The sequence below is a fragment of the Panthera uncia genome, chromosome X (assembly GCF_023721935.1).
Source record: "Panthera uncia isolate 11264 chromosome X, Puncia_PCG_1.0, whole genome shotgun sequence".
Lineage (NCBI taxonomy): Eukaryota > Metazoa > Chordata > Mammalia > Carnivora > Felidae > Panthera > Panthera uncia.
This window is the reverse complement of record NC_064817.1, coordinates 107,393,605-107,420,269: the sequence shown is the minus strand read 5'-3', so window position 1 is coordinate 107,420,269 and position 26,665 is coordinate 107,393,605. Positions and strand designations below refer to the sequence as shown.

At 42.4% G+C, this 26,665-nt stretch overlaps 2 protein-coding genes across 3 annotated transcripts in view; one reads left to right on the top strand and one right to left on the bottom strand.

Moving 5' to 3' along the window:
• SLC9A6 (solute carrier family 9 member A6) overlaps positions 1–2,696 on the bottom strand; it is a 53,889-nt gene extending 51,193 nt beyond the window's left edge. For both annotated transcript variants that reach the window (XM_049644327.1, XM_049644326.1), the window contains exon 1: positions 2,342–2,696. In XM_049644327.1, coding sequence (XP_049500284.1) covers positions 2,342–2,675 — 334 coding nt within the window. In that variant the 5' untranslated portion in view covers positions 2,676–2,696. The remainder of the gene's footprint in view (positions 1–2,341) is intronic.
• A 9,780-nt stretch (positions 2,697–12,476) lies between these two features.
• Positions 12,477–23,548, top strand: MMGT1 (membrane magnesium transporter 1). Its single transcript, XM_049644324.1, has 4 exons — positions 12,477–12,831; positions 16,696–16,748; positions 18,723–18,826; positions 20,468–23,548. The coding sequence occupies exons 1-4, from the start codon at positions 12,753–12,755 to the stop codon at positions 20,625–20,627; spliced, it is 396 nt and encodes a 131-aa protein (XP_049500281.1). The 5' UTR covers positions 12,477–12,752; the 3' UTR covers positions 20,628–23,548.
• The last annotated feature ends 3,117 nt before the right edge of the window (positions 23,549–26,665 follow it).

The window sequence follows — 26,665 nt, the reverse complement described above, 5'->3', positions numbered from 1 at the left end:
CAAGGAGCAAATGTTTCCAGGGCAATTCTAAGTCCTTATTGGATAGGAAGGAAGGAAGGAAGGAAGGAAGAAAGAAAGAAACCACTACGTTTGCCTCTTATAAGAGAAATTAAAAGAACTGTTCTGAGCCTAACCTGAGAAAATGCAGTTATAAGAGCAGTAACAATAGTATCACAGTTGTCATTTATTGAACATTTACTTAGGGGTCAGGTACTAAGCTAAAAACAATTCTTCCTCGCAATAATCCAACTATCATTTTTCCCGATTTATAGATGACAGTGTAAGAGGGTAGGGGACTCTGTCTAAGATCACGCAGAACAGATGGCACAGTGGTACAGGAACCCAGGTCTGGCTCTAAAGCAGGGGTTGGTGACTTACAGTGATGGTTTGTTTTTGCATGGCCTGAGAGCTAAAAACTGTTTTTACATTTTGTAAGTTTATAAAAGGTTTCTAAAAAGAAAAAAACAAAAAGAAGAAAACGCAACAGAGACACAGAGACATATGTGACCCACCAAATCAACACGAATTATTATCTGACTCTTTATAGAAAAAATTAGCAGACCTCTGGTCTTAAAGCCTTGCACCTTTAACCACTACACTGTACTCTCTCTCCATATGGAGGGAAGAGGGTTCTGTGATCGGTTCCTTATTTTAACACCATAATACTCATTTGGCATTTAACTAAATTTAAGATGCCATTATTTTGTTTATATGGCCTGTCTGCCCAAGAAAGCAAAGTTTTTTGAAGGTGGGGATCTATTTCTTTGTATTTTCTGTGCCTAATACATAGTTGGCTGCCTAGCAAATGTTTGTTGAGGGCAGTAAATATAAATAAATCATGTATACATTTGATTTTACATTGTTATACAAGAAATTATACAGAGATGTGTAGCTTATCTGGCCAATTTAGCTTAAGGGGTGCTGTAAATAAAATGCAAAAAAATACGAAATATGAAAACCAGCTAATATGTCTAAAACCCAAGAATCCTAGGGAGCAGAGATACTTGCACATAGGCTTAGCATTTTATTACCTTACAAATGAAAAAGAAGCCTGAGTTCATGCATTTTCCTGATGCACACAACTACCTTGTTGGGCCACCCTTGAGATGCACATTCCAGAAGTCTGTATGGACTGGAAACGGCTGGTGGGGGGGGTGGGGAGGCTCGTGGAGAAATGTCTTTTTGTGCCAAGGCTGCTTCTACCGATTTGCGAGTCCGGAAACAAAGCTCAACAAGCTCATCAGTGTAAGCTTGTTCCATGTGAAGATAATCTTCACTCACAGACTGCACTCATCTTTTCAGCCGTCTATATACCCTCACGACCACATTAAGACAGTCGGCAATATGTATCTTTTCCTCTCATGAGGCCTCTGCACAGGCCAAAACGCCTGTGAGCCCATGGTTTGCTTTGCCCTACTCTCAAGACCAAAATATAAAAATACGTAAATAAATCTCAGAAAGAAAGCACACGAAGACACAAGGACTGAAGCCATTTACTCAACGATCGGTCAATAACCTCATGCCACCAGCGTCACCCATACTGCCTATGTGTGGTGTTCCTAATTACTGTTGGGCTGAACTGTCCTGATCATCCTATAGTACAACACAGCGCTGGGAGATCTTTAACTCTTCCTTGTCCTCACCTCGGTACGCCTAGATGAGGAGGGTCGACCGCACGTATACTATTCACATGTTACAAGCATAGTACAATAAACCAGGACATCATTAAAAATACCCTAAGCCTTCTTTATAGCTTCTTTCGCGTTCAGGGCTACACGGGAGTAAGGTTTTCATTCTCAACCTCGAAAGGACAGGGCGTAGCAAGAGCGGGGGTGATGGGTAAAGGTGGACTCTTGGCTCCAAGAGGACGCCAGATTCTGAGCAGCAGAGGCACTACTGCAGCTTCAATGGACCTTAAACAAACTGACACCCCAGAGAAATGGATTGCTAGGCTGTCTTCCCCTCCCCCAGTCCCCAGCCCAATCCCAGACACCGCACCCACTCCCCTCCCATCCTCAGTCCCGGGTCCCGGTCCCGAGCTCGGTAGGCAGAGGTGGGGGGGGGGGGAATGCGTGGAAGAAAAAGGGGGTGGGGTCGAAGGAAAAAAGGTGTGGAGACGCAAAGGAAAGGGGGTGCGAGGCAGAGAAAACGGGGGACGAGGCCGAGGAGGAAATGAGGTGAGGCAGAGAAACGGGGGTGAGGGGGCAGGCGAGGCAGAAAATACAAGGCATCAGAAGGGGAGCCGAACACAGGCCGAGCAGGGCCAGGAGAGGAGGCGAAGCAGCCGGCGTTCAGAGAAAGGGGGAGCGCCAGGGGGCGGACATGGGTTTGAGGCACTTGCCATAAATCATAGCCAGGCCGGTTTCGTGCAGGAAGCGGGCCCGGCGGTGCTTGAAGAGCCAGATCGTGAGAATGGTGAGGGTGAGCAGCAGGATGAAGATGAGCAGGTTGGCGCTGTCCTGCCGGTGGCTCTCCTCGGCTTGCTTCTCGGACACGATCTCCTCGTCCATGGCTCTCGCCGCTCCGCCGGCGCCGTCCGAAGCCCCGGCCCAGCTAAAGACGCCCACTGCGAGGAGCAACCAGAGCGGCCGCATGAGCCTGAGGGCCCCGGGGCCGCCGCCGCCGCCGCCGCCGCCGCGGCTGAGGGGCGCCCGCAGCCAGCCGCGTCGAGCCATGACTCCCCCCGCCCCCCGCCCCGCTCCTCACCCGCAGCCGCCCGCGGTCGGACCACTCCCCGAGGGCTCACGGGAAAGGGGCGGGGCCCCAGGGAAGCCGTCGGAGCGCGCGCCGGCGCCGCCGCAGCCGCCGCCGCCGCCCTTAAAGGGGACGCGACACTCCCGGCTGGTTCGGCCCCATCCCTTCGTCTTTCGGGTCTCCACCGCACGGGTTCCCCCCAGCCCGGGACGCGCACCCTCAGGTGCTGCCACGGAACGAAAGGCTGTCGAATCTATTCCACGGCCTTCTGGAAAAGAACCCTCAGCTGGGCGTAATCAAGCCGAGGCAGATCGCGCTAGGTCTACTTTGGTCCTATCCTTATAGCTCTCAGGGGACTCGAGCTTTCATGAGCCATCTCAATATTGTCCCCCGGTGTCTCTTAACTGGATAAAAAGTTGTCCCCTTGGGAGATGCCTGAAACTCCATCTCATTTAAATCGGGTTCTCCTTGTTCAGCCCTCACTGGGAAAAACAACAACACTGTAGTAGCTCATAAAAGAATCGACTCAAAGGCAAGGAATATGCGTGTGCCGGTACGTTCCGTTTTCCTTACACGTAAACCACCCGAGATACGAGTTATCGTTCACGTCAGGAACCTGTGCAGAGACACTCATCAGTCTCGCAAAGAAGATCCAATCGGTGTGTGCTCAAATCTACCTGAGCTCCAAGCACTCCTCTCCCCTCCCAAAGAAGAAATCTTTTGAGGTGTGGCGCGTTTCTCCCTATCCTCTTGCACCTTTTGCACGCTGTCTTAACGCACATTTCACCCAACTGGTGTCACCTTTGACACCATCTCTCGTCTCTCTTCCTCAAAGAGCATTTACTCTCAGCCTCTCGACCTGGCACACCAGAAAATCCACAGTTCTTCCTATTTTCCCCCATACGTATCAGATCACACCTTAGTCTGTATGGGCTTCTCTGTTACAGTCTGGACTTTCATCTCTACCTCTACGTGAATGAACTACAAATCCCAAACTCTGATCTGCCACCCTCCCTTCACCCCTCTACGGGTTGGACACTGAGCACACATCCTTTTGAGGGACCTAGCAAACTCAAAAACTAAAACTGCTTAAAAAAAAAAAGCTAATGTTTATTTATTTTTGAGAGACAGAGCACAAGCGGGGAAGGGGCAGAGAGGAAGGGAGGCACAGAATCCAAAGCAGGCTCCAGGCTCGGAGCTGTCAACACAGAGCTCGAGCCCACAAACCGTGAGATCAGCGCTGTGAGCTGAAGTCTGACGTCGAACCTAAGACTGAGCCACCCAGGTGCCCCTCAAAAACTAGAACTGCTTTGAAATGAGCTCATTCCCCCCACTACAGACCTGAATGCTTTCTGAAAATGTTCATACCATTTCATACCATTAATGGTATCCAATTCCTATTATTCTGCTTAGTAGAGGTCCTGATTCTCAAACTCCTTTTTTTTTTTTTTAATTTCATGGCCATATAACCTCCTTGCTAAGGCAAATAACATCCAGGCAACTCCAAGATACCCCATTTTGGACTCACTTCCACTAACCAGCTCTTTAAGTTCTGTGAGGATAGTGAGCTGGAAAAAAAAAAAAAAGACCTAGAACAGGTGTTCAACTCCAAATTCTGGCTCTGTCGCATCAGGAACTATCCTAGGGACTCTGAGCCCATTTTCTCCTCTTAGTACCTGTGTCCGTCAGCATTCCCAAGAAACCTCGTGGCTGCCTGTCCGCTATACCCTGGCTCCAGCCTAACCACACTGCCCTGTGCACGCAGGGCTAGACTTTAGAGAAGCTAGAAGCCCAGGTGAGGATCCTTCCCGGTCTCCCCACTGCCCCATCCCCAGACCTGTCTTGGTCACTCCAGAAGACCAAGAAAATTAGTTTACCTGTTTCTTCAGGCCTAACCACCTAATCCCAGGCCGTTTTGCCTCAGCACAAATCATTCTTTTAGTGTCGGGAACTTGAAAAACACCAAAGTCACAGACTGCTTCCCTGACCACACAAAGCAAATGTCTTCAAGCCCCAGACTCTGCCTCTGTTTACAGGCCCCAGAAACTTAGTAGCCCCTTTGAGCCTTCCCTCCTTTTTCACTGTGAAAATCAAGACCCTCAAGAAGACTCCTCACCGTCTTTACCCCGCAACCTACTTAAGTATCTGGTTAGGGCCCCTCCTTTCTTCTCTCCTCCAGCCTCAGGTGAAAGAGGTGCTTCCTCCTCCCTGATGAAACCACCTACACTGCAGTCTGTACTCCGCATTCCGTGACCTCCTTCCTGCCTCTTCCAGGATCTAGTCCGATAATCATCTCTCTCCACTGTTTGCAATGGCTCCTTGTCCACTATCTTTCTTTTTATTGAAGTATAGGTGACATACGCCATAGGTTACATTGTTAGTTTCAGGTGCCCAACACAGTGATTCCACAAGGCTATGCGTTATGCTGTGCTCACAAGTGTAGCTCCCATCTGTCCCCATGCAGCGCTATTATAATACCACTGACTACATTCCCTATGCTGTACCTTTCATCCCTGTGACTGATTTATTCAAAAACTGGTCTTCCTGTTCTCCCAAACCACTTCCAGATCTCTTCTGAGAAACAGGCCTTTGTCTACACCTGCCTCCACTATCGCACTAGTTCTTTCTCCCCCTCGGCGATGAGCTTCTCAAAAGAGTTGGCTACGTTCTCTACACTCTGATCCCTTAGTCCAGAGATTAGCAATGTACAGCCAGCTGAATCCAGCCTGCCACCTGTTTTGGTATGACCTGAAACTAGGAATGCTTTATACATTTTTTTTAATAGCTGAAAAAAAATCAAAAGAAGAATATTCTGTGGGAATGCAAGCTGGTGCAGCCACTCTGGAAAACAGGATGGAGATTCCTCAAAAAACTAAAAATAGAACTACCCTACGACCCAGCAATTGCACTACTAGGTATTTATCCAGGGGATACAGGTGTGCTGTTTCGAAGGGGCACATGCACCTCAATGTTTACAGTAGTTCTATCAGCAATAGCCGAAGTATGGAAAGAGCCCAAATGTCCATCAACGCATGAATGGATAAAGAAGATGTGGTATATATATATATATATATATATATATATATATATATACACACACACACACACACACACACACACACACAATGGAGTATTACTTGGCAATCAAAAAGAATTAAGTCTTGCCATTTGCAACTACGTGGTTGGAACTGGAAGGTATTATGCTAAGTGAAATTAGTCAGAGAAAGACACAAATCATATGACTTCACTCATATGAGGACTTTAAGAGACAAAACAGATGAACAGAAGGGAAGGGAAACAAAAATAATATAAAAACAGGGAGGGGGACACAACAGAAGAGACTCATAAATATGGAGAACAAACAGAGGGTTGCTGGAGGGATTGTGGGAGGGGGGATGGGCTAACTGGGTAAGGGGCATTAAGGAATCTACTACTGAAATCATTGCTTCACTATATGCTCACTAATTTGGATGTAAATTTTAAAAAATAAAAAAATAAAGTTAAAAAAAAGGATAAAAAAAGAATATTCTGTGACACGTGAAAATGATGTGAAATTCACATTTCAGTGTCTATCAGTAAAGGTTTATTGGCCACGACCATGCCCATTTGTCTGCTTATGGTCTGTGGCGGCTTTTGCACTATAAGGCAGAGTTGAGTCGTTGCCAAAGAGACTGTGGAGCCTGCAAACAGCCTAAGCTATTTGCTGCCTGGTCCTTTATGGGAAAGGTTTGCTGACCTCTGCCATGGTCTCCACCAGTTATCCTTCCATACTTCTACTAGAGGGATCTTTCTGAAGCACAAATCTGATTATATATATATAGCACAGCCCAGCTCCAACCTCCCCCCCCCGCCCCCACCATTGTCTTCGGTTCTGGCTGCTTAGCGTGGCACACAACACTCCTGAAGTCCTGACTTCCGACCACTTCTTTACCTCCTAGCCCATCTTTCTCCCCAAAATATATGTTGCTTCAGCCATTCTGAAGTCCTTGTAGTTTCCCAAATGCTTCACGTGGTTTCCTACATCTATGTGCATTTCCATGCACTCCCTCTGCCTGAATGTTCTTCAACCCTTTCCTCACCTAACTTCTGCTCACCTGACAAAACTCAGTTTAAAGCTCTCCAGGATGCCCTCAGGCTGAGTGTGGCGCCCCTTGTATGAGCCCCCACAGCCCCTTGCGCAACTCTCTCTTAAGCCTTCCTGAAATATTTTCATGCTTGATTTACAGATCTGTTACTCTACAGGTCATGGGAACCTTGAGGGCAGTAACCAGGTGTTACTTATTTCTTTACCGACAGCACCTAGCATAAAGTCTAACCAAAACAGGTATTCAATAAAACATATCTGGGCATCCATGACTGTCTCTCAAATTTAACTGAGTACCAAGGAAATCACCATGTTTGCAGAGGACATTAAATTCTCTTAGCAACATAGACTCGGTTCAAGGACTAAACTGAAAGAGGACTTTACAGTACTGGGTACAAGGTAAGTGTTCAGGAAATACTTGGTCACTGAAAAGTGTAGATAAGTTTAGCCTCGCGGTTAGCACAGTCCTTGGCTTACTGGATGTGCTTGATAAACGTTGAGTTGATTAATTCCTGTGTTGGGGGAAATGCCAGAAACTAAGCTGAGGCCATACCTGGAAGGTCTTTATGCTGCAGACATTTTTAACTCATTCATCTCCCTGGTCAACACTTCCCCAGTGATGGGGCGCCTGGGTGGCTCAGTTGGTTGAACATGTCTTTTTCTCAGCCCAGGTCATGATCTCCTGGTTCGTGGTATCCAGCCCTGCCTCAGGCTCTGCGCTGTCATTGTGGAGCCTGCTTGGGATTCTCTCTCTCCCTCTCTCTCTGCCCTTCCCCCACGCTCCCTCTCTCTCAAAAGAAACTTTAAAAAAAATCTTAAAAAAAAAAGATTCTCTCTCTCTCTCTCCCTCTGCTCCTCTCCCCTGCTCGTGCATTCTCTAAAATAAAAAATAAAAAATAATAAACCCCAAACTTCCCCAATGTTAATTTGACAGCAGAAAGGGGCAGGAGGTGAGGCCAGTTGAGAAGTTAGAAAGGTGAGAAAAAAGTGGTTAGAACAGTAGTCTTGCTGAAAAGTCAGGGGGCCTTAACTTATCGGTTGCAGTAGGGATGGAAAAGGGAGAAGGGAGGCTGGATGCAAGAGCCAATGCAGATGTAGGATTAACCCGTCTTTGCAACTGATTGGCTGGGTAGACTGGGAATGCTTGAGGGAGAACGACTGGAAGATGACTGGAGGGTTTTGAACCTGCATAACTAGAAAACACAGGACTGCTGGTAGCGTTAAGATGGGAGGCAGGAGGTACAGGTTGGCTCTGGACAGGTCGGTTTTAAGGGACCAGCGGGATGGCCAAGTAGAGGGTCTGCAGTTCACGAGTGAAGTCAGGACCGGTTAAAGATTTGGGAGCTATATGCACAATATTGAAGTTATGGGAGTTCATGTGTTCTCCAAAGAAGGGAAGGTAGAAAGAGACCCGGTTTTGGGGCAGTGCTATAGGGAATGCCTATATTCAAGAAGTGGGAGACTGGGGCGCCCGGGTGGCTCAATCGTTTAAGCGGCTGACTTGGGCTCAAGTCACGATCTCACGGTTCACGAGTTCGAGCCCCACGTTGGGCTCTGTGTTGACAGCTCGGAGCCTGGAGCCTGCTTCAGATTCCGTGTTTCCGTCTCTCTCTGCCCCTCCCCTGCTGATGCTCTGTCTCTCTCTCAAAAATAAATTAAAAAAAAAAACTATAAAAAATTTTTTTAAAAAGCGAGAGAAAGAACAGGTCACAAATATCAGTTAGGACCTGGTATAATGCTGGAGTTTTCCATTTATTTTCTAAATGTACCAGCTCAATGTGCTAAAAAAAAAAAAGCATATAAGACCTCTGGTGCCATTTTCAGTGCCAAGGCTACTTGAAATGAATAATCATATTAACCTCAGACAAGTAACCTAGGATACTTCGTGCAGATGTGGTAATGAAACCCCAGGAGAGTTATTAGTAGCTCTAGAAATGGTCCAGAGAAGAGCAATTAAAATCACCAAAGGTGAGACGCAACTGATGTTTCAGGAAAAACTAAAGGGATAAGGAACCCTTTTAGTCTGGAAAAATATCTAGGAGAGTCAACAGTAGCACAGCAGCAATAATGGCTAGCATTTATTTAGTACTCACCATGTGAGATTATTCCAAACGACTTACATGGATGGTCTCACTCAGTACAAACAACAATCTTTCAAGGTAAGTACTATCATTATCCCCACTTTACAGATGAGGAAATTGAGGCATAGTTAAGTAACTTGCCCAATCTCCCAGATAGTAAAGGAGAAGCCAGGATTCAAATCCAACCTGATTCTAGAGCATATGCTTTTAACCCCAGTGGTATAAACCTTTCAGTGAACAAATCTTAAAGATATGAATCAAGTAATCACAGTCTTGCTTACTAAGATTCAAAACTCTAGATACCAAAGCACCACTCAACACGTTAAGAGGGATACAGCGTTTTGTTTGAATTTCTTACACTGAACATACACTATTTTTGTGAAGAAAAAAGAGATTATGCAATTATCAAGACAAATATTGAAAATAGTAGTTTAGGGGCACCTGGGTGGCTCAGTCAGCTGAGCGTCCAACTTCAGCTCAGGTCATGATCTCACGGTTCGTGGGTTTGAGCCCCACATCGGGCTCTGTGCTGACAGCTCGGAGCCTGGAGCCTGCTTCGGATTCTGTGTGTGTCTCTCTCTCTCTCTCTCTCTCTGCCCCTCTGCCGTTAGCGCTCTGTATCTCTCTGTCTTTCAAAAATGAATAAAACCATTAAAAAATTAAAAAAAAATAGTTTACCCAGCAGGTGGTAAAATTCTAGAATTTGTTACCCAGTGAGGTTGGAAGAAGTATAGTTTGAAGAAAGGTTTAGTACCTGCAACAGATATATTCCTCTTCTAGATAACCTGTACAGTCAAAGGGAAAGTGGGTTTTTGAACTAGGTAGGAAAGGACAGAGCATGCTGGATAGAAAGAGAATCTGCATGGGAAATGGCACGTACGAATGGTGTATGAAGTCACTCGCCTCGCTGGGTGACACATAACAAAATGAATTAACTTGAAGACAATTTTGGATTGTGGTGCCTTCACCATACAACGAACGATCCTGGGAAGACTTGATGAGTCTTCGTAAATAACATCTGGGTAGGAAACACTTCAGCGGTCTTTGTCCCCACCTTTAACAAATCCCCATCATGTACCCACTGTGAATATGGAAAATGGCTGTTTCCGTAGGCAAACTAAAGGCACTTCTGGGTTCACCTAGGAACTTAAATGCTCTTTCACATGAAGTTTCTCTTTTGTTATAAGAGTTCATGAACACAGCGCTGCCCCTTGCTGTACCTTGCACCTTTGGGATTAACTCCAACCTGGAATACAATGGATGAATGGACCCAAGGTACTTATTTGAATGATACAGAACTTGGTAACCATGACTATGAATACTTAGGCTTCCCTTCATGTTAAAATCTACAGATAAGACCATTAAAATCTCACTCCATGAATAGGAGTTGACCATTTACTTCTAGAAGATGTGAAACTAGCCTCGTTTCTTTTGCATTCTTTACACGGCTAAGATATTTAAAAGAAGAGAATGGGGCATTCATATTAAGAATGTAATGGAGAAAATCAGGGGCACCTGGGTGGCTCAGTTGGTTAAGCATCTGGCTTCAGCTCAGGTCGTGATATCAAAGTTCATGGGTTTGAGCTCCACATCGGGCTCTGTGCTGACAGCTCGGAGCCTGGGGCCTGCTTCAGATTCTGTGTCTCTCTCTCTCTCAATGCCCCTCCTCTACTCACGCTTTGTCTCCCTCTCTCTAAAAAATAAATAAACATTAAGAAAAGAAAGGAACCAGATCTAAGCTCTCTTCAGAAACCTAATAATTTTTCTACTTCAGATAAATTAATATTAGCAGAGACAATTTAGTAAGGTGCCTGAAAACGCTAATTTCAATTTGACCATTGTCAAAGCTAAAACCAAGTTCTTTTTTTTTTTTTTTTTTTTTTTTTTGGTCTTTACCTTTTCTATCTTGCTACCTCCCGGGGCGGAAGGAAGCACTTTCAAATCAGTACAGAAAGATTATTTCCTTGTTCTTCCTGATTGTGAGGTTTATAAATACACCTACATTTGTAAGGAATACGTTATACTGTACTTGATATTGATCGAGTACTGTGTCAAATCTTGGCTTAGAGGTGAAAAAACTGGAGCAGGCCCAGAGAAAAATAATGACCATAATTAAGGGTTTGGAAAATGGGATCGAGGACAAAACACATAAAGTTTAGGAAATCTGAAGGCTCTTGGATGCCTTCTTTATTTTCTAATTTTTTTTTCAGCTTTGGGGAAGCTCAAGTATATAAGAAAATGTTCATCATCAATCAAAGAGTTATCAAAATTTAAGAGGGCATACAAGTCCACAGGGATTTTTGAACCCAATCCAAAATAATGGAAGGACTCTTTATAGAGATCCTTTCAAACAAGGATACATCACTCCCCACTTCTTTCCCATAATTCACTCAGCAAACATTGGTTGAATGCCTACTGCATGTGACAGGCAATGTTTCAGGCATGGACAGAAATCTCTGTTCTCTCCAAACTTACGTTCCAGTGTGGGAAGAGAGACAATGAACAAAAACAACACAACAAACATCGTAAACAGGTAAATTATAGAATATTTCAAAAGGTGATATAGAAATAGAGTAGGCTACGGGGAACAGGAATGGGAGATTGCAAATTTAAAGGGGGTGGCCAGGATAGGGATCTTCGAGCACACGACAGTTAGCAAAACGTGGAATCCTGACAGGGCAAAGGGCATTTACCTCCTGATGTGCAGCTTACAACGCTGTGCCAATCAGTTAGGGGGCACTGGAGAAGCTGAGAATGAATTCCGTTTCGGCCACATTAAGTTTGAAGTGCCGCGGGACAGAAATAAGTGATTAGCGGGTCTGGAAATGCAGATCTGGAGCGAAGGAGAGACGTTTGAGATCGAGACGTCGCTTTGGAATCCCTGTGGTCGAAGCGGTGGGAATGAATAGGTGAGCTCGCCAAAGGAGAGCAGGGTGGAAAGAATTCCAGGGAAGAACCTCACTAATGAATGTCTACATTTTAGGGGATGGACACAAAGACAAATCAAGAAAGGAGAGTATACTTTTTTTTTTTTCCTGATCAGAGAGAGAGAGAGAGAGAGAGAGAGAGAGAGAGAGAGAAAATGGGCCGGCGTCGTTCGCGCCCTTTCATTGCAACCTAACGTAAACTGGCTCCCTCCAGAACAAAATTCTCCCATGGCACCATACCCCCTGGGGCGTGAATCTTCCTTCAAGCCCTTCTGAAAGTAAGGGGAAAGGAACTAACTTTTACCGAGCATCCCACGCATGCCACGTGTTTGGGACTCCAAATCCCGGGATTTTCCTCCTCTATACCCCCCCACCCCCACCCCGCCGCCGCTTCCCTTTCTGCCTCCTTCAGCAGTGTCGGCCCCCAGAAGGCTGAAGCACTGGACCGGCCGTCAGAAAACACATGAGACTTCTGGAGCGAAAAGGCAAAGCAAACAAACAAACCCCCCTGCCAGGAGTAGAGACCCGGGGCCGCCTTGAACCTCCCCCTCCGGCCCTCTCGCCGCCCCGCCCCTCAAGCCCCACCCCGGCCTCTCCGCAGGCCCCGCCCCTTGCCCCACGGCCCACGCTCATTTGCTGGCGCCCTTCCGTTCCGCTTCTCCATTGATCCGCTTTCGCTTCTTTCTGCGAGGCTCTCGGCTCAGCGCTGCCCCTCGCGGAGAGGCCGCGCGGCGCAGGCTCGGCTCGTGGTCACTCGCGGACCTTATTCCGTGTCGCTTTCCCCTCCTTCCCGGCATTCCTGCTTCCGCTTTCTCACGGCTCTTTGGTTTTTCCACCTCTAAGGCATTTCGCGCCCAGGGGTTCGGTGACGTCATCTGTCTGCGCTGCGCGGACACCCGCCCGTGGAAGAAGGAACAGCTCCGCCGCCCTTCGCCTCTTTTGTTGGGCTGCCGCTCCTCCGGAATCATGGCGCCGTCGCTATGGAAGGGGCTGGTGGGCGTCGGCCTCTTTGCCCTAGCCCACGCGGCCTTTTCCGCTGCTCAGCGTAAGTGCCGGGGTGGGGTGGGGGCGAGACCGCGGCCGCTCCTGTGCGGGACTCCGGGGGCGGTGTGTGGGCGCACGCTGAGGGAGTGTCGGACCGAGTTTCCCGGGGATGGTCATTTGAGCCCTTAGAGTTGGGGGTGACTCCGAGAAGCGGCGCGGGGCTTGAGTTTGAGGAGACGGGCACCTGAAATTGCAGCAGGGATGGAAGGGGAAGGGGGTGCCTGGCAGAGGGCTCTGAGCTGGCTGCAGGGTGGGCAAAGAGGGAGGCCGTGGGGCTGCAGGGTGGCCAGAGAGGGAGTTGGCCCGGAATCCGTGACGAGTGATGTCAGATCCAGCGTGGGGCTGAGCAGGCTAAGTGTCGGCTTGAGGACCTCTGGTGCTCATGGTCCCATGACAGCTAGGCGGACAGCATCTTGGGCGCTCCTGGGCTGTCCAGGCGGAGACTGAGAAGTTAAATGACCGTTTGCCTTGTGGGGGCACTGTGTTGCAGGAGAAAGGGCACTGGACCGGGAGTCTGGAGGGCTGGTTCCGAAAAACTTGCTTTACCACTAAATCTGTATGACCTTGGGCAAGTCATGTCCCTTCTGTGAGCTTTCACTGAGGTGGATTTTAATTCTTGCCTTTCCTGTGTCACAGAGTGGTTGGGAAATTTAAAAGCAAACAAGTAAAAGTACTTTAACATACCAATACGGTTGTATCGTGGAGAAGAAACTTGGAAGGCCAACAGACGAGGTAGTGCAGTCTTTAGACAGCGGATCCGTTTTTAGGTCTTTCTTCTCTTCTAGACCAGGGGTCAGCAAACTCTGGCAGGTGGGCCAAATGCAGCCTCTCTCCTGTTTTTGTGGTCAGCTACACATAGTTTCACATTTTTTAATTTGTTGGGGGAAAAAGCAAAAGAATATCATTTTATGATCCGTGACAGTTATAAAAAATAAAAAAAAATCTAAGTTTCAGTCTCCATCAATAAAGTTTTACTGGCAGACAGCCACACCCATTCATTTAGGTGTTGCCTGGCTGCTTTCTAAGTGGGGAGTTGAGATGTTGACACAGACAGTGTGGCCTGCAAAGCCTAAAATATTTATTATTTGACTCTTCACGGGAAAAGTTTGCTAACCTCTGTCCTAGCGCACGTGGGCAGCTCATTTAATCCATTGCTATGATCTGTCTGCCTGGCATAATCCTCCCCACAGTAGGTACTCAATAAATTTGTTAAATGAAGGAAGTGAATTTAAAGTTGAACTTTATTCGTTTGCTAGATTACTTCCCATCTTCAGGAGTAAAGTAGAAAATGAAATGTGAATTCCTTCAAAGCTTTAATTTTTTTTCAAGATAAAATCTTTTGTTCTGTTTATTATACACAGTTAAAATGACCCAGCTATTTTCACTACTTTTTTCATGCATGTATTATGACATGACATTTGTCTGACAGAAATTCAGTTTTATTTTTTACGTACATTTTTATTTTGAAATTTTAGATTTGCAGAAAAGTTTCAAAGGTAGTACAGAGATACCGTATACCCCTCGCCCAGTTTCCCACATTGGGAACATCTTCTGTTACCGTGGCATATTGTCACAACTGAAAGACTGACGCTGGCATATTACTGTTAACTAAAGTCTAGCTTTTATTTGGATTTTACAAGTTTTTCCAATAAGGTCTTCTATTCCGGGAATCAATCCAGGGTATCACGTTACATTTGGTTGTCTTGTTTCCCTAGTCTTCTCTATTCTGTGACAGCTTCTCCAAAGCTCCAATCTTTAATGATAACAATAATAACAGCTAACATTCATTACGTGCTTACCATGTGCCAGGCGCTGAACTAAGCACTTTATGTGTATTATATAATTCAGTCCTACCAAAAGCGCTGTGAGGGAGGTAGCTGTTGTTATTATTTCTTTTGAAAGATGAAGAAGTTGAGACGAACATAGCTAGGAAACTTGCACAAACTGACAGAGATGATACATGGCGGGGTCAGGATTCAAAGACAAGCAGTTTGGCTCTAGAGCCTATGTGCTGCACCACTTTATGAAATTCAGTTTCATGTAATTGGTTGAAATTGCTCTGTGCTTAGGTGCTAGAGGTACAGTGATGCCCTGGGGAAGTTCAAAGTCAAGTGCAGAAACAAATGGATCAATAAATAGTCACAATAAAGTAATATAGATGCTATGCTGAAAGTACATAAGGATGCTTGGAGATGGGCCGGGGGTGGGAGGTGAGAGACAAGGAGGTTAAGGAACATATCTCAGAGCCTTGCTGCCCAAGTGTGTTTAACAGACCGGCCTCGAGGGAATCACCTGGGAGCTTGCTAGAAAGGCAGAAACTCAGGTCCTGCCCCAGAGTTTATTGAATACTAATCTGCATTTTAATAAGATCCTCAGATGATTTGGTTGTGCAGTCCTTTGAGAAGCGCTACTGTAGACGAGATTAGGGTACTGTTGAGTTCTGCGTCATTCTGTACAGTTGGCTTCGGCGTTGGAATTTTCAGAGTTCTAGAGCGAGGAGATCATGGAAGTAAGTCCGACTCCTTCGTTTTACAAATGAGGAAATGCCTGGTTAGAGGTAGTGTTAGAGTGAGATTAGCCTTCATGCAAAGAAGAAGGCTGGCTGGGAATCGAACTGACAGTAGGAGGCTAGCCAAACCTATTTTTGGTACTGGCTGGATGTTTCTTTTACACCGGTCCTTGTGTTAAACCCATAAGATAAAACTTGAGAAATGTCTGTAAGTGCACTCTTTTAAGGGTCACTACATGTTCCCTGACAGCAGTTTGGGTTTTTTAGTCCACAGCACATTATTAAATAGGGCTTGTGCAAGATTCTTCTAGAGTTAGAGACTCGTGTTTCCGGTGAGATGAGAATGCCTTGTGGCATTTGTCACTGCAGTGGGGCCTCTTTATAATGCTTATGTTGCAAAAAGACTAATATTTACCTTGGAAGCTAATTGTGTCCTGTCAGACCGTAGCAGCGGATAGCAAACTATTGTACTGTAGCAATGCCCATCTTTGCTGCAATGAGCTTTGTTACGGCAGAATGGCTATCATGTATCTTACTTAATCTTCACATTATCCCCATTTTACTGTTGCAGAAACATGGGCAGTTGAAAAATAGATACTGTATTTCTTTGACACTCAGACACACGTCCCTTTCCAAGTCCTTCATTCTAACATTCTGAAATTGAGATACATGTTACAACTCATGGTGATGGATGTCTTCGGGTTGAATGAGATAAACTCAATGACAGTAAGTTGAGGAGCTGGTTTTATGATCCAGGCTTATCAGCTTCCAAATCCTGATGCTTTTCTTTCCTACCTTGCTGCTTCCTGAGGCTAAGGCAGCAGCGGAATTGTAATTTAATCGGAGAGGCAGAAATTGACATCCTGGAATTTCACCTGTTCTCCCACTGCTCCAACATATTCTGGCAGGAGAAAAACATATCCATACCGGTATTACTTGGTCCATACTATGTGATGGTGGTGCTACTTCAGAGTTGAGATTTTCTGTAGGCTTATTCGTTTTTAAATAATTGTGATTTCTTTGACCCGTTAGCGAAAGAAACAGTTTCAGAGGATTCTAGTTTTCCTATAGTACTGAAAGAAAGAAAAAAATATGGTTTTAGGTATTTCTTCCTTGTACTTGCTCACCTTTCACTCTTTCTGTGTTTTATAAGGTGACAAAGCAGGTCGTGATGAAAATAAAATAGTTCAAGATCAGGCTGACTGCCTTAGAAGATAGAGGTTTTTGAGGAATCCGGGATTAGCGTTGCTTTATGTAGCATATTAGTCGGCCGCTTCTTTGGTGTATTGATTTGCTTGCATTTTAAGAAAGAAAAATGGGCTACAATTTCCTTAATGGTATGCTTCTGGTTTATAGATCGTTCTTATATGCGATTAACAGAAAAGGAAGATGAATCACTGCCAATAGATGTAAGTTGGTCATTTATATTCCGTTAAAATATATTTTAAAAATTAGCCACATAGCTTATCATAATTTTTTACTGGTTTTTATTCTCATAAAATTTTCCAGACATGAAATAACATCTGTTTTCTACTTTTTGTCACTCATTGTAAAACCTGAAGATTTGGAAACAAAAGATTTCTGTGTTTGGTTTCTAGAACTGTAGTTTAAATAGTCATTCTTGAAGTTTCTCCGTTCATAGTCTGAGACGAACTTAAAAAGTTGATTATTTGGCTTCATTTTTTAGCAAAGTTCCTTTTTATGTAAAGTTTAAGAACAAGAAAAAGTAACAACATTGTTTAGGGACATATATGTAGGGGGTAAAAGTAAATAAAAACAAACACACGTGTTGTTGGTTTTTTTTAAGCTAAAATGTTACATTAGTTTCACTCACCCTTTTTATCTTTAAAGGATTGTAAATGACACACTAGTAACTTCTTTGTAACAGAATCAAACAGTATGTGTAAAAAGTAAAACCGACCCTGTACAATAAAAGAGAAGTGACCCCACTGGTCAGCAATTCTGCTTCTACTCCCAACAGTTTGGAGTATGTCAGTGGTTCAGCCCTCTTCCTGTGCACAAACAGTATTATCTTTATTTACATATGTACGGTTTTACCTAATCAAAACAGTTTTTCTTTTAAAAAGTTATTATCTCTGTGTGTATATGTATGGTTTTATAATTAGCTCTTTATTACCTAACAGTATATTGTGACATAATTTCATGATAAGTCATTGATTTACCACATTCTTGTTAATGGTGCCTGTGATTACATTGTATGAAATAGGTCTTGGTACACTGGTGGGGGAATGTAAATTGGTATAACATGTGATATGAGTTTTAATTTAGAAAGTTAAGAGTAATAGCTTGTGGCTAATTTTGACTTTAGTTGTCTGTAATGAAAGTTTTGATAGATGAGACTATTAACTCACTCTCCTATCACCTTTGCTTTGTGGTGGATTAACCCCCCCCCCACCACCACCACACATGTATTCATTTATATCTATTTAAAATACCTTGCTGCTGTTTACAAATTGGGAAATTTGGAAAATACAGAAAAATCACAATCAAGAAAATCAAATGTGCCTGTAATCCCATGTTGGTTAATATCAAACATTGCAAGTTTCTGCTTGCACAACCACTTTGGAAAACATTTTGGTATTACCTAATAAAGTTGAACGTGTGTATACTCTCCCCCAGTGGTTCTACTCCCGTGTACCAGGAGACATACACCAGGATATCCATACTGACATTTTAAAAGTAACACACAGGAAACAGCCCCCGTAGCCATCAGCAGTGGAATGAATAACTTTTGGAATATTCATATAATATAAAACATGATGATAATGAATGGACTACAAGGATACATATACTACAATAGGGGTGAATCTCACAAGAAAGTCCAAAAATGGGAAAAAGGAAGCAATATACATTTTAGAGGTACATACATAGCTGGTAAAATTATAAAGAAAAGCCTCAAAAACTGGTTAATCTACAGTTCAGTACAATAGTTCACCTTGAGGGAAGGGTGAAGGATATAACTGGAGAGGGACATGTGGGACTTGAAAGGTACTGGTAGGTTTATTTCTTAAGCTGGGTGGTGGGTCAGGGGTGTTCTTTTTATACTCAATGATATTTAACAATAATACATTTAAAAATTCTTAGTTGCTCTTGGAAGCAGGTAACCATTGATAACTGAGTTCTGAATGGCTCAGTACCTGTTTGCTATTTGAGAAGACCCAGAAGTATCTTTGCAGCCGATCCACAGAATGTATAGAAGATTTTGGTGTGTCTGAGTTCAAATTATTTAAAGGGAGAATTGACTCCTTGGTAGAACCTGGGAGAAATACTTGTCAGAGGCTAAAAAGAGATGGAGAGAAAATGGCAAAGTTTTATGATAATATTTGTATGTTATTTGATAATCTCAATCTTTATACTCACAGATAGTTCTTCAGACACTTCTGGCCTTTGCAGTTACCTGTTATGGTATAGTTCATATTGCAGGGGAGTTTAAAGACATGGATGCCACTTCAGAACTAAAAAATAAGTAAGTCCTTCCCTTTTCATAGGCATTTAGTTTCATAGGAGTTTTGCTTCATTTACATAATTTAAAATGTATGTTTTCTGGTACATAAAAGTTGGTTTTGTTTTTACATTTTGATTATGCAGCTCGTTTGAGTAGTGAGGTGAAAATACCGAGGCAGTGTTTGATGAGATGGAAAAATGAAAGTTGTATGACAGATTATTGACAGTAGACTAAGATGTGTTATATTTGCTTAAAATTATTTATTGGTTTGACGGATGGAAAGAAATAGACGTATAGGAAGATATCCCCTCAGAAATTGTTTCCTTTCATCCTTCCTCTTTTTCCTTCCCTTTCTTTCCTTCCCTTCCTTTCCTTCCCTTTCCTTTCCTTCCTTCCTTCCTTCCTTCCTTCCTTCCTTCCTTCCCCCCCCCCCCCCCCACTCTCTTTATCCACTTGTTCCAGCTCAGTCTTTGGAAGAATAAGGGTTTTCTGTTTCCTCTACCACTTGAACCTAGTCTGTGACATAGACTCTGCTCTCTTGCCCTTTCCTCTTCCTGGACTACAGTATATTTGTTATTTTGCTTTCTTTTTTCTCCTGTACTTCTAAGCTATTTCCTTGAGCTTTGCTTGCTTTTTCTTTTCCATATTTCTTACTGTCATGAAATTATCCTTGTACCTTTGTTCAGTTCCATCTCTGGACTTCACCCACCTTCTTGAACCTGGAAATTTTAACCCTTTACAATGTGTCCTCAGAAGGATTCACAGTGAGCATTTATTTGTTAGAGGAAACCCACCCCCTTGTTACTTTTACTTTTCAATTTACATTTTAAATAGTCACATCTCAGGCTTCCTGTTTTACGTGGGAGTATGCTTGGATTTTTAGGTGGGCTGACTTTGAGATGTGAATTTTTATCGAGGCAGAGTCCTTCTTTCTCCAGGAAAATAATGTTTAAACAAACCAATACTAAAAGCCATACACTTAGGTGTTTGTGAACTTTTTTAGACTATATATATATATATCTATCTTGCTGAGAAAATAGAAAGGATACTCTACTATCACCACCCACTGTAGTTCTTACAAAGAGTCTACCAAGAATTGCAGGCAGAGGGCCAGGAAAGAAGTAAAACAGAATGGCATTAAGTAGGTGGTAGCAAAATATATAAATTTAGTAGGTGGTAGCAAAATGTATGAGTTTGGACAACAGAAGGTACAGAAGGGCCAAAAGGAGCTTTTTGTTGTACTTGAAAGATTCTTGGAAACAGATCTGTGAAACGATCGTATTGCTTGAGTAGTGAGGGCCAAATGAAAATAATCAAAGGTAAAATCTGTGTACTGGTTTTTAAAAAAATTTTTGGCATGGCTAGCTAGTGTAAGATTTATAGATGTGATTACAGTTGAGCGATGATTCGTGCTATTATTCATAGAAAGGAATGGCTGAAAGACAAATTTGAGGGCTTTATGTTTCTTTCCCAGGCTTCTTATTTTCCTTGCGCAGGAAAAAGAAATGAAACACAGTATGATTATAGCCTGTTTATAGCCTGATTTCACGGATTTAAACTTAGTTAAGAGCAAATTCATAATTCATTAGAAGCCTGCTTGTTTTCAGATAGGCTTTTTGACAGGTTTATCTAAAGTGGATGCTCTTTGTTTTTTCTTTTAAGGACATTTGACACATTAAGGAATCACCCATCATTTTATGTATTTAATCATCGTGGTCGAGTGCTGTTCCGGCCTTCGGATACAACAAACTCTTCAAATCAAGATGCATTGTCCTCTAATACATCATTGAAGTTACGAAAACTTGAATCACTGCGTCGTTAAGATTTTTACAGATTATAATAACAGGACAGGACACAGAGCTGGAATATTGGAGTTTGGGGTATAAAACACTCCCCCCCCATCATCAGTATTTATATTATATTGATTTTTCAGACCTAATTAAAAAGAGTCTATGGCCCTTGTTTGTACACTGTTAATCAAATCATTAATGGAGTATAAGTTATCTGTGAAATGAGTCTTTGAGCTTTCATAGAGAGAATTCCTTTTTCCACTTAAAAGAAATTCCTATCTTTTGTAAAAGTCACTGTTTTGAACACATTTCTTTGAAAAATGTTGATGATTTTGTAACTATTTATTTTCTTAGATTTCTCTTCTTTTGCACTTGAGTTTTTGGGATCCTTTTGGCAATAATGTGACTACTGCATTTTGCAGCACGAATGATAGTAGAAAGGTCTTTGGTTCTTAACAACAAATGGACTTCTCTCAAGAGACCAAAATGGTGACTTAGCAGTTTTTCTGACGCCCCCTAAACAGTGGCTCTGCTCCAGCAGATACATGCCAGTTTTTAATTTCTCACGACCTCTCACCCCGCCCCACTCCCGTATACCTTCCCACGTCAGCTGTCTTGTGCCATCACTTCTCTGGGGTTCTGTGTGCAGTGAGCGATTCTTGTGTCCGAAATTCTTTGTCATAAGTAGGTTTAACAAATTCAACTTGCCGTAAAGCTACTTGTGTTCTCTTCATTTATCTGTCAGAAATTTCCCTAACCAATTATGTAGTTTAAGGATAGCTGCAGATAGACCAAAAAGACCATTCATGGTTTCATTAATTATCCTGTCTGCAGAAGAATAGTAATCACAGAAGAAAGCCCATGACTGGTCATTAGCCTGTTTAACTTCTTCGAAGACTCTGTTATTTTACTGCATACTAAACTAGTGAATTAGTAAAACTAAAGGAAAGTTCTCATCAGAGGTCAACTTCCAAGGCCTCGGGACAAATGTGTTTTAAATATTTGGAACTAATACCTTTAATTAAAAACAAGGTCATTTAAGAAATTGTTTTATGGCTTCGGATTTATAGCAGGCTTAGAGTTTTCCATCTTCATTGTGTGCTGCTGAAGGTAAGGATGAGAGTACAGAGGAGACTTTGTTTTTTTTGTTTAGAAACAGTAATTTTAGGTTCGGGGAAATTTGGCTAGCTCTTTGATCTGCAGGGAGCGTCACATTGTTTTGTAGAGAAGGTTGCTTTTGTTGAACTGTGCAGGTATGAAAACATTGCTTTTGTTGAATTGTATAGGTGCAAAGGGAATAACTGTGCAGATTTGAAAAGGAAATATGCTTTAGGCAAGAGTCGTAAGGTGCCCTTATGCCTGGTGGCATTTTTCCCATTAGAAACGAACCTCAGCTCTTCTATTCTGCCTGGTAACACACAGCCCCAAAGCACGAGATTATTTCGTCATTGAGTTTTTATTGTCGTTTAGTTTTGTTTTGCCAAGCCAGTCTGTCTGTGGAACACTGACTCTGCTCTCTAAGGAGAACAAAGTTAGAAATCTGCTGATAGCCTAGAATAATTTAGAAATGAATGAACAGTGGAATTCAGGGGTTAATGTGGTTATAATGTAAATCAAAATAGTGTGTGAGAAGGCAGCTCCTTATATCAGGCTTGTCTACCATTTCCTCAGGTATGACTTGACTTGCAAGAGCCTCTTTTCTGCTTTTTGGGGGCTGTCTTCCTTTTTTAATATTCACATACCTTCGATGCTGCCATTTAAAGGGTATAGTTCAGTGGTTTTGTAATATATTCACAAAGTTGTATGACCACCACCACAGTGAGTTTTAGAACATTTCTGTCACCCCCAAAAGAAACCCTGTACCCTTTGGCAGGCACCTCTCATACCCCACCCCACCTCCCAGTGCCTCCCAGCCCCGGGCAACCACTAATCTGCTTTCTGCCTCTATAGATTTGCCTATTCTGGTCATTTAATACGAGTGGATTCGTACAGTGTCTGGTCTTTTAGTGACTGGCTTCTCGAGTGTAGTTTTGTTGCACGTGGAGTGAGCGCGTCTCCTCCCGAGAACTGTGATTTCTGTGGAAGGAAGTGGTTGGTAAAATCAGTGGATGTGACTAGGGAGGGCCAGACACTTACTTGTTTTTTAGTCAGTTTTAGGCTGAATAGTTTTTCCTCGTAACCAGTCACTCATGATCTACTACTATTTACAAGATTTTGGCTAGGCTCTAGAATGGATATTGAAATCTTTGCCTGCCCAGTCAGGAAAGTCCGAGTAAAAATCATGCCAAATATTTTGGCAGATAATTGACATAGTTTTCAGGTGCGTCTAACTTTGTTAGCAGGTGTGTATACCTCAAGCCAGATGAGCTTCCCAAATTTCTTCTTTACTTTCCTCCCGTGAATTTCTGTTTCCGTTTTCAAGTATGTACCATAGGACTAAAGCTGATTTGGATGCATCGTAACTGTGCTAAATGAATTAAATTCAGAATTTTATTTATAATACTTTGAGACCGTCCATGACTACCTAGGGTAGTCCAAAAATGTAGTGATGTGAGCTAGTTAAGCCTGCAGGTGACTGCCAATTTTAGAGACGTTCAGAAGCGTGTACTCAATATTGAAGGCTCGCTAGAATATAGCAAGACACTTCTTAATAACCAGGGAACCAGCCAAATGCTATCAGCTAATGTCCCAGCCACAGACAATGCAGATCGGCGGATTAGAGACCATGATGCTCTGCTAACTCCCTAATGATTGTTTCCTAAGCAGTGTGGCTTATTTTTGAGTGACATGACAGCATCTTCCTGGTTGTATGTGGCCTGTTTCCATGATGTATTGAGTAGTGTTGTTTGTTGTGAACATCAATGCCTGTAACACCAAGCTAAACACCTTCTTTTGGATATGTTTCCTCTCTTTAAATGACCTTGCCCTGTCCAATAAATAAATGATTGTCTCACCCTGTTTTTGGTAGTGGTTTTTGTTTTTGTTTTGTTTTTTAAATATCATTCTCTTCTGCTTCTCTGTCCCCAGAAAAATGTAAGAGCTAATTTTATGACTGTATTTTTTTTTCCAGTGTGATGCTGTTTTACTAAATTCAATGGATACTTCACTTTTTCTTGTACATGTAAAGTCTAATGGCTATTTTGTGTTTTTTTTTTAGAGTCAAAACAGAATGTGTAATCTCACTTATATTTATAAATTATCACGTGCCCTTTGGAGTATAAGAATTTCAGTCCGTGAGTAGCAGTGTCCAATCATCCCATTGCAAATTTGTTATAACTTTATACTTGACATCATTATGATTAAAGCATCAGGTGGCCAATCGGGAGTCTGATGAAAATCCAGGGGGAAGTTCTGGTTTGTAAAACTTGGCACCTCTCTGGAGTATTTTGAAAACTAACACCACCAGCGTTCAATTCTACCTAGGGATATGTCAAAATAACCTACAAATCAAGTATGAAGTTAATATGCACATGGCAAAAACAACAAATCAGATTGTACAGAAAGGCATGACATTAAAACCTGCCCCCTTCCCTCCCGTGCCTAATGCCCCTCTCCAAAGGTAACCAGCTTAAAGTGTCATGTGTATTTGTTCGGGGATGTCATTATTTGCCAGCAAATATATATTAAAAAAATTTTTACACTAATGGAGTCAGAATGTATACACTCTTCTGTATCTTGCTATTTTTGCCACCTGTGTCTTGCAAGATCTTTCTGTATCAGGCTATACAGAAATACCTCATTCTTTTTAATGACTGTGTGGCGTTCCAGTGTATGAATGTGTTACAAATGTCGAAACACTCATGGGATCTCAGGTTTTCAGTATTTTTCTATGGTTAAACCATACTCCAGTGAACAGACTTGTACATATAATGAGATTACACCCACAGGGTTACTTCCTAGCAGTAGGATTGCTGGGTCAAAGGCTATTTTTCACTTTCAGTTAAGTAGTTATTGCCAAATGGTTCTCCAGAAGTCTTTGCCTAGTTATTCTCCCACATATAATGTATAAGAACAATTATTCCCGAGGCCTATGCCGTTGCTGGGTACTAAACTTAAACATCTGATCATCTGAAACTGAATAAGTGATACCTTGCACCTTACTTCAGCTATATTGCATTTTAATAAAGGATATGGGACACATTTTCATGTTTATTGGTTACTTATATTTCATTTTCTGTGAACTGTGTGGTCATGTTCTGTTTTCTACTAGATGCTTTGTTTTTTATTGATTTGTATGAACTCTTTGTAAGCTAAGAAAATTGGTCCATTGTCATATGTTTAGCAATATTTTCCTGAGATTTATTTATTTACTTATTTATGTAGTTAAACTTCTCAGTCTTTATGGCTTTTGGGATTCATGCCTTGCTTAGAAAGGCCTTCTTTACATTTAAGAATAAATTTAATGTATTTTTCCAGTACTTTTAAGTTTTTTTTTTAATCTTTAAATCTTTGATTCATTTGGACTTTATTTAGGTAGAAGGAGTGAGGTAAGGATTCAACATTTTTCTCCCCAAATAGCTGTGTGGTTATCCCAACTCCATTTTTTGACTTTTTTCCCCCATACTGATTTGAAAAGCCATCCTCATTCATACATTGAATTTATGTATATACTTAGACCTGTTTCTGAGTTCTGAAGTCTGTTGCAAAAATGACCGGGATTTTTCCTACTTATTCATGCATGTTTATATTTCCAGATGGACATTAGTATCGTTTGGTCCATTTCTAGAATCCTGTTGATTATTTTTCTAAAATTGTATTTTGAAAAATTTCAAACTTACGGGAAACGTGAAAGAGTAATAATAATGCCAATATATGTTTCATTTAGAGTCACCATTCCTAATATTTTGCCACTTTTGTTTTTCTCTCCTGAATAGTTTATGGTAAATTGGGGACTTCATAATCACACTTCACGACATCACGACACCCTTAAATATGTCAGTGTGCCATTTCTGTAAGAATGAGTACATTTCCCATTTAACCACAATACAACTCTCACACTGAAGAAAATGGTGAACCATCCAATATATTCAAATTTCCCCATGTATCCCCAGAATGACTTTCATAGCTGCGCCCACCAAGGTTCACACATTATAGCGTGTCTCTCTAGTCTCCTATTTATTTTATTTTATTTTATTTTATTTTATTTTACATTTATTTATTTTGAGAGAGAGTGAGCAAGTGAGCACGAGTGGGAGAGAGGCAGAGGGAAGGAGGGAGGGAGGGAGAGAGAGAGAGAGAGAATATCCCAAGCAGGCTCCACACTGCCAGTGCAGAGCCCAATACGGGGCTCGAACTCACGAACTGTGAGATCATGACCTGAGCCGAAATTGAGAGTCGGATGCTTAACCAACTGAACCACCCAGACGCCCCTCTCGTCCCTTTTAAACAGTTCCTCTACCTCTTTTTAAAAAATGATATTTTCCAAATAAACTTTATTTCTCAGAACTGTAAATGTACACAGAAATTGGGAAGATAGCACAGAGTTCCCACATACCCCATGCTCAGTTTCCCCTATTGCTAACATCTTACATTACCATGAGACATTTGATACAATCAGGGAACCAATATTGATACATTGTTATAAACTACAGTTAATATTCAAGTTTCTCCAGATTTTACTTAACGTCCTTTGTGTGTCCCAGGATTCCAGCCAGGATACTGCATTGCATTTAACTGTGATGTTTTCTTAGGTTTTCCTTGGCTGTGGCAGTTTTTTATACTGTCCTTGTTTCTGATGACCTTGACAGCTTTGAGGGATACTGGCCAGGTATTTGGTAAAATATCCCTCTATTGCGATTTGTCTGATGTTTTTACCATTACACTGGGATTACGCGTGCTATTGTTCTATCAAGGGTACATATTTATGAACATGACTTACCACTGTTGATGTAATTCCTGATCACCTGAGTTAGTGTTTGTCAGGTTTCTCCACTGTAAAGTCCCTCTTTTTTTTCCCCATTTCCATACTGTCCTCTGTATCTACATAAGTTATTTTTGGCATTCTTCCTTTTTTTAAATTTATTTTTATTTTTTTTTATTTTTACATTTATTTATTTTTGAGAGACAGAGA